The 8,623-nt window shown below is 46.9% G+C and overlaps 1 protein-coding gene across 1 annotated transcript; it reads left to right on the forward strand.

The window, feature by feature from the left end:
• The first annotated feature begins 876 nt into the window (after positions 1–876).
• On the forward strand, positions 877–2,139 carry LOC132579072 (coiled-coil domain-containing protein 166-like). The gene has a single exon (XM_060249257.1). The coding sequence runs from the start codon at positions 877–879 to the stop codon at positions 1,816–1,818; it is 942 nt and encodes a 313-aa protein (XP_060105240.1). The 3' UTR covers positions 1,819–2,139.
• The last annotated feature ends 6,484 nt before the right edge of the window (positions 2,140–8,623 follow it).

The following is an 8,623-nucleotide window of genomic DNA, read 5'->3' on the forward strand; positions in this document are numbered from 1 at the left end:
ACCAGTCCATGGCCTGCTAGCAACCAGGCAGTGAGGCAGAGGCACTGCACCGCCCCCGCTTGCCCAGAACCCGGGTGGACAAAAGAGGCAGCACAGCCCCATCGCTTCTGCCCGCCCAGGACCCAATCAGCTGACTGGTGGGGGTCTTTAAATGGGAGGGGGAGGCAGATTGGCCTTCTGTCACCTGGCCACCTAGTGGGGAGGTGGCAGAAACAGCCCCCGTCTCCCCCCAATTTAAAGACCCCCACGGGGGCAGGGATAGGGCACGGGCAGGGGGGGCAGCAAAAACCCCAGGGCCAGCCCCCCCCACACACCAGTTCATGGGAGAATTGTCTTCCATGAAACCAGTCCCTGGTGCCAGAAAGGTTGGGAGCCACTGCCCTAGAGATTCAAACTGATGTGCTTACCCTGCCAAACAGCTTAGATATGACTCCTCACATGTGTGTGAAATAGCAGTAAGCATTAGCAGCCACTGCTTTTTGCTTCCTTATGCAGCGGTCTGCTTTGGTTCGCAGTATGGGTAGCTTTAAAGGTGCCTTGTGGCCCAGTTATAGGACTACCAGCCAGTTGGGATAGTGCCAGGGGTCTCTTCCAACTATGCACAGCTCAGCTGCTGCCTCCCACAGCCCTGTTGGGGTCTTCTTCTTGCCAATCAGAATGACAAGGGATCTTGTTCATGCCAATCTCTCCCTGACTACACAGCCAGTCCTCCCACTGAAAGGGATGGGGGGGGGGCACCCTCCTGCTCACCAAGGCTTTAGCTGCTTCTTCCTTCCCCCCAACCCAGGTCACAGAATGCCACTGCCCCACTCTAAGGCAGAAGGCCAAAGCTGCTGATGGCCACAGTTTCTGCTTTCTACCTTTCCAGGCCTCACAATGCCCCCTAAGCGAGGAAAGAAGGAGCAGCCAGCCAAAGAGGAACCCACAGTCACAACGGATGTTGCTGAGGATGTCATGTTCACCCAAAAATCTGCATTGCTGCTTCAAGACTATGAACGTGTCTGCCAGGAACTGGAAAACTTGAAAGTGCGGAGGGTGCAACTGCAGGAGCAGAATGACTTTCTGCAGCAGGAAGCACAGCACCTTCGGTCTGAGAGCCTGGAGTTCACGAGCTATCTGGGCAAGCGGGCGCAGAAGCGGCATGATGCTGTGGTCTCCCTGAGCGAGGAGAACCGGCAGATGCTGAGGGAGATCCGGCAGCAACATCAGGAGATGCTTGCCCACTTCCGGGAGCAGGAGAATGCTGTGCGGGATGAGCTGCTGCATAAGGAAGCAGAACTGGCTCGGTTGAGCTCAGACCTGGAGGGGCTGGGAGAGATCCGGGCCCTGCAGCAGAAACAAATGGCCCGGATTCAGGAACTTCAGCATGAGCTGGCAGCTGCCCGGAAGCAGCAGGTGGAGCGCCTCCAGGAAACAAAGGCCCACTTCTTGCGGCAGAAGGCAGCCTATGAGGAAGATGCCCGGCAGCAAGTGGAGCGCTTGGCCCAGCAGGCACAAGAAGTGGCAACGCTGTGCCAGCGGGAACACAGCGAGGAGGTAAAACGGCAGAACCAGGAGCTGCGTCAAGAGCTGCAACAGTTGGTCCAAAGGGCGAACGAGCTGCGAAAGCACAAGCAACGGCTTGAGGAACAAACCCAGCGATTGCGGCAAGAACATCGCTGTCTGCAAGAGATAGCTCTTTTGCGCCATGGCTGTGGGCACCAGGAAGATATCTCGTCAAGAAGCAATGAAACGGGGCATTCTTCGCCAGGGCAACCTGAGACAGAACAGAAGGGTTTGCTTCGATCATCTGCTTGGTCCCCAAGAGAGTCCCCCTAGCGGAATTAGCTTCCACCCTGTTCTTCTTATATGGCTGAATCATTCCATTCCAGACTGAGTCGTGAAGAAGACAGAATCACTGTCCAGGGCCAAAGCAGCAGGAAACAGCCAGATTGGTAGGAGAGGCGCAGATGGCCACTTGATGTGTTTTTGGAACTGGACTTGGATTCAGCTGCCTGGCTGGCTAGGTGCCACTCATACCATACCATAGAAATATGAATATTTTACCATACAGGGTTGAAGGGTAGAATGGAGACCAGGGCTTGGCTCAGACAGTCACTCAAATCCTAGTTTGTCTTAACAAATATTGGTTTCATTTTCTTCTCTAGTCTATAGCCTATGTAGGCAGCTTGAATAGCCCAGGTTTTCCCAGATCTCCAGTGAAGACTGGGCTTGCTATGCAGAGGAAGGCAATGGCAAACCATCTCTGTTAATCTCTTGCCTGGAACACCCCATGGATGGGATCTCCATGAGTTCGTTGCAACTCAACGACATGTTCTTTTCTTCTTCTTACATAGCCTGTGTTGCCAACGGATAAGCCAGGATAAAGTCAGGATGCTTTCATTCAGGCTTTACATGAAACCATAGGTAAGAAGAGTAAGTATGGTTAATAAACCAAGTTCAGGCTTCAGATTTTGGTTTGAAGGACCTTAATCACACTAACTGGTTTTGCACAGTGTTTGAACCTGGCTTATAGGAAATGGACTTATTCAAATAGAGGGACATTAATAGATGGACCCAACTCAGAGAAGGGATTGCCATTGGAATATGCCCCCTGAAAGAAATGTGGGATTGCCTTTATTTGAGGTTTTTCTCAGCAAATCTGGGCATCTCTCATGAATACTTTAAAGTACATGAATGAGCAGGATGAATTGGTTCCCTAGTTATTCCAGGTATTCTGTCATCCTCCTCTAGTGAACATATCAATTGCTTTCTGCTGAATCAGACCATTTGGAACTTCCAACTCTGTGTTGTCTGTTCTAAGAAACAAAGAACTGCAGAAAAACAATACCACTTATAACTACAAAATACTTAAAGTATACTGTAAAAAGGCTCTGAAATATATTTCTGACCTTATGGATTAACCACTCCCCCCCCCCCCCCAAAAAAGCCCCCTATGTACATTTCAAAAGCAAGAATCGTAAATATAGTGTATAAATTTGTAAATAAATACTGAATGCCACTTTACTCCTTCATTTACAAAATTTTCCTTTATTTACAAAGCATGAAGAAAAGATCACATGCGTTTTGGCAATAGTCTTCCTTAGTATTGTTTTTCTGCAGGGTTTTTTTTTTCTTGGCTTGATTTCTGTTGCAGTTGTTCCCTTTTTTGCTTGCTTGACTGTTGTCTATTTCAACTGTCAGCAGCACTCCAAGGTCTCAAGCAGAGAGAAAGAATTTCCCCAGCACCTGATCTCTGAGATCCTTTGCCTGGAGATGCCGTGGATGGAGCCTGAGGCCTTCTGCTTTACTGCTGAGCCATGGTCCCTTGAGACATGCAGGAAGCTCCCTTTTATGGAATCAGACAATTGGTCCAGCCAGCTGACTGTTGCCTTCTCTGACTGGCAGCAGATCTCTAACATCTTGGGCAGAGAAGGCTTATTTCCCCCTACACACATCTGCTTCATTCCTAGTGTTGAAATCATGCAACTTTAGGCTGTGCTCCTTCCCACATCCAGATTGCTGCACTCTTTCCTTAGCCAATATGCTCTAGTGGTCAGTGTATCAGACTAGGATCCTGGAGAGCTGGGTTCAAATCTCTGGTATGAAGCTGCATAGTGAACTTGGGCTAGCTGCTGCTCTCTCTGTCTATAACCTATCTCGTGGGGTTGTGAGGACAAAATGAGAAAGGGAAACCCATAAGCACTGCCTTGAGTTCCTTGGAGGAAGGTGGGATAAATGATACTAGATAGGGTTAGCAAGGAATCCCCCCCCCCAATTCATACAAATTCCCTATTACCTTGCAGGCCCCTTTCCCTTGTTTGCAATGGCTTTGCCAAACCCAGCCTCCCATCCCATTGAGACACTTTCTTTCTCTCCAACAGTTGCCTACTTCCAAGGGTGGCTTGGAGTTCTCCCAGAATTACAACTGATCTCCAGAATGCAGACATCAGTTGTCCTGGAAAAAATGGCAACTTTGGAAGGTGTTCTTTGTGGCATCATTTCCCTGCTGAGCTCCCTCCCCAGCCTCCACCCCCAAATCTCCAGGGATTTCCCAGCCTGGAGTTGACAAGTGTTGGGAGTATTTGCAGTTCTCTCCCTGATGTCATGAAAGAGTTAACTTGTTTGTTTACATCTGCGAATTGTTAGTTAACTTAAAAACCAATGAGCTGTCCTGCATGTAGTTCCTGGCAGAGAAAAGGAAGTCTTATTCATAATGAGGTGACCTTTAGCCTGGTTATTGGCTGATCTATAGTTTAGTGATGTTATCTGAGATTTTGCACATACACATCTGAGGTTTTTCTTCTTCCTCCCTTTGTTCTAAGGTCAGATGCTAGAATCCATCTTGGATTAATCACTAACTAGAAAGATATAGCTACTCAGACTTTTTATAGTTTTTATCCTTATGTAACCATTCCTAATTTTCTTAGTAAACATAATTTTAGTTGATGTACATGTGTGTGCTGCGTCATTGCTTTACACTGCTAAATTTTTACAGTAGCATGCCTAGCATTCGGCTTCCTGTTGTCTTAGCATCAAGTCTGACTTGAACCCTGTCATGAAGCTGAATCCTACTGCCACTGATTCTATGCTGCCTTCCTTCCCTGAGGAGGCCCAAGGTTGGTTTGCAGCCAGTTGGTTAGTCTCTTTCTCACTGAAAGTCCTGGGGCCTTAGAAGTTTTCCCTGTGGGCCTACATTTCCCAGACAGCCCGGGAATGAACCTGGTGGACTTGGGGGGGGAAAGGTAAGCGAATCACTGCTGAGGCTGAAAGAGAGCATAAAGGACTCTGCACAGGAAGGGAATTGTTCACTCCCAAAGCCTTGAAGATGGGCTGAAGTTAGGCTGCTATGGAAGAGAACTGATTCCTCACCCCAAGGTGGGAGTGAGTCTGACTTAAGGGGGTAGGTCAAGTACAGAGAGTTTTTGTCATGCTGAAAAATTCCAGAGAGATAGCTATATTATAGCCTGTAAGATCAACCACACATATGCTGAATCTGGTTGTATGCCACTGTGTTTAGATTAGGGGTCCTCAAACTGCGGCCCGCTGAGGACGTTTATGCGGCCCGCCGGGTTATGGCAAAATCAGACCGGAAGTGACGTTCGACCTAAACTCGCGTTAGCAACGCACACTTCTGGCACTGGGCTGAGGCGGCCGAGACAGAGTGTGAGGTGATACCGAGGTGAGGTGAGTTCCCAGGCCGGGGTGTGTGGTGTGGGGAAGGGAGAGAGATGCAGAAGATGGAGAACCGATGGCCCGCGGCCTTGTACAGTAACGGCAGTCCGGCCCTCCAACAGTCTGAGGGACAGTGAACTGGCCCCCTATTTTAAAAGTTTGAGGACCCCTGGTTTAGATCCATAAGCTGGTTGACAAGGGCTGGGCGTGTACTCACAGGAGGGGCTCTTGTGCCCCAACCAGTAGGTCCTATAATCCATGTCTGCCTCTCCACACATATATGAGCCAGCATGGGGGAATGAGTGGACTAGGACAGGAGTGGCCAAACTGTGACTCTTTCACACATATTGTGTGGCTCTCAAAGACCCCACCACCCTATTGGTCAGCTTGGAGAAGGCATTTATCTCTTTAATACCACTTCACCAAGCTAGCTGGCAGCTTGGAAGATTGCATTTAAAATTAAAGTTTTCTTTCCACCGCCGCTTCCCCCCATCTGCCTTCCTTCCTTCTGGCTTTAAATCATATGATGTTCATGTCTTGCAGCTTTCAAACATGTGATGTTTTATTCTATGTGGCTCTTACATTAAGCAAGTTTGCCCATCCCTGGACTAGGATCTACAAGACCCAGGTTTAAATCCCTTCTCTGCCATGGAAGCTTGCTGAGCAACCTTGGGCCAATCACACATGCTCAGCCTACCCAACTTCACAGGGCTGTTGTGAAGATAACATGAAAGGAAGACAAAAAATATTGTAAGCCACTTTGGGTCCTCACTGGGGGAAAAGGCAGGGTATAAATGGAAGTAATGGCAGGTTCCATAGACTAGAGCAGGAAGAGTGACTCCCAGCTGACAGATTCATTTCATATATTCATCTCCCACCCTCTTTGCAACCTGCAAATGAGGCAGTTGCCAATCATAATTAAAACGTAATTTATAGCAAACAACATCAGATTAGATTGTTACCCGCTCAGAGCCCATTTGGGAAGGGGCAGGCTATAAATTGAAAATAATAAATAAATAAATTTCAGCCCTGGAGCATCTTGGAGACCAACAAGAGTTCCAGGGTATATAAGTTTCCAAGAGTCAAAGCTCAAAAGCTTCTACCCTGAAACTCTCACTAGTTCCTAAGGAGCTACTGGACTCATCTGTTATACTACAGATCAACATGGCTGCCCTCTGAACCCAACATCAAAGACCTGAATGGATAGCATTACTAAAATCAGTAATGACCAACAGAATGCTGATGTGTGGGATGCAGAGGAAAGGAAATGGTTACCAGGGGATCATAAGCAGTGCAGCAGGTCTATGACAGTTCTATTCAAAGATTAAGTGTATAGGAAATAAGGACAGCAACAATTCAGAACAGTAAACTGTGATGTTACCAATTTGTTCTCATGTTGCTATTCTGACTTTAACACCCAGAGTGAGAAAAGATGTTTTTACCTGAGTCCTAAAATAAACCAAGATGTGAATTTTGTCTCCATATCCACTTTAGCAACGCTATGAACAACAACCAGGGCTCATTCTGTTTCATAAAGCATCAGAACTTTGGTCTGTCAAGGTCAGCATGGTCTGCTCCGAATACCTGATCCTTTGCATCTGGAGGCTACAGGGATTGAACCTGCATGCAAAGCAGATGCTCTGCAATTGGGTTGCACCCTCACCTCACCCTGGTTACCTTCCAATATAAAATATACCATCACCTCCAAAGAGTGTCCCTCTGTGCAGTCCAAAGATATCTGTTTCTATTCAAAAGCAAATCTGACATCAACATCTGGGAACATTCAGAACTCAGTGGTAAAATGTTTGGTGTATTCCAAAACACTCTTGCTGCTATCCTGATAATTCCCATAATTTAACAAAATCCACCTCTGGGGAGATCCCAGTATGGAATTGGTGAGGTAGAAATGTCAATAGCCAGTAGTTCCCATTTGTTTGGGGCTTGAGACCAGGCTTTTCTCTCCCTCTACACAGGCACTAAATTAGCATAGCAAAGACAAGCTCTGTGTTCTCATCGGCTGTTACGGTTAGGAAAGGTCACTGCACTTATCTTGCATTGGAGCTTTGTACAGAGATTTCACATTTCAGAACCTTTCGGCTGCAGCTTTTTTTGATAGTTCTCCTGCTCTGTCCTCACTGTTGGGTTCAGAGAACAAGGTACACGCTGCCCGAGACTGATCTGCTAGCCCTGCTTTACATTGCAAAAGGACAGTCAAATAGCAAACCGAGAGGATGGAGCTGCAAATGGATTGGAGACCAGCATTCTTAAAGGCCCACCACTCCAGAACTCATGGTAACCATTTGCTATCGGAAGAAATTCTCAGGAAGGGGTAAGAGTATGACAGGCACAGCCAGGGGTCATTTTGTAGAAAAACAGGTGGTGGAGCTCATCCAGGGATTGTTATGCAGCTGCACCTACTATTCAATAGACAAGGTAGGTAGGTGGGGAGGAAGGGGAACCTTCAAAAAGGTTCAGGAGCTATTTTCCTGTGAGCTCCTGCTAAATTCAAGGCCTGGGCACAGCCTTCATCCTCTGGCACTTTCCAGGGTAGAAAGAAAGGAGTTATTATTCTAACCTTCCTCTTTTCCGGCAAAGATAAGGGAGTCTTACCCTTGCAGACTCTATTACCTAATCTGCCCTTTGCTTATTTAGGCACTTTGGAGGCTCTTTTTTGTTGTTGTTGTCAAGTCACAACTGACTTAAGGTGACTGTATGGGGCTTTCAAGGCAAGAGACATTCAGAGGTGTGCTTGCCATTGCCTGCCTCTGAATCATGACCCTGGAATTCCTTAGTGGTCTCCTTTCCAAATACTGACCGGGGCTGACCTTGCTTAGCTTCTGAGATTTGGTAAGACTGGGCCATTTAGGTCAGAGTGGAGACCTCCTGCACACAAATACAGGCGATGATAAATGAATTGCAAGTAGAATGAAGTTATTGTTACATTTGCAATATTAATCAATGGGGAGACATCTTTTAAATTCTGAGGAACATTGTGGTCACCCCTTCTCAAAAATAAAAGCACAATGCTGAAAAAAGACACAAAAAAGAACCAACCGAGTGTTTAAATACACCTGACTGGTGTGTCTCTCCGTTTCCATATACTGTCCAGTGTCTGCTGGGAGTTTTTGTTGAGACTAAAATTCCAGGTATACAGAGGGGCCTGTTCAAACTGGAACCACAGCATACGTGAGGAGGGGACTTAAGCCTTCCCCACTCACCCAATCTGTAAAATAGATAGAATCTGTATTTTCCCAACCTGAAACAGCTCCAGGGATCTGCTATTTGCCTGCAAGGGAAGCTTCTATATAGCCCATCAATTACATGGACACTTTCTCAACTGGGCAATCAGCTTTTAATTTTCATAATGTTAAAACTGGAAAGGTATTCTGTCTAGAATTTATCAAATGGTCTAAATGTGACAGATCTTCCAGAATTAATGTTATGGACAAATGAGTCAGTGAAACGTTAT

Source organism: Heteronotia binoei, chromosome 1 (genome assembly GCF_032191835.1).
Source record: "Heteronotia binoei isolate CCM8104 ecotype False Entrance Well chromosome 1, APGP_CSIRO_Hbin_v1, whole genome shotgun sequence".
In the NCBI taxonomy this organism is placed as follows: Eukaryota; Metazoa; Chordata; class Lepidosauria; order Squamata; family Gekkonidae; genus Heteronotia; species Heteronotia binoei.

Bases quoted from the DNA above. Each gene is read 5' to 3' on its own strand.
- LOC132579072 (XM_060249257.1), top strand. From the start codon at position 877: ATGCCCCCTAAGCGAGGAAAGAAGGAGCAGCCAGCCAAAGAGGAACCC.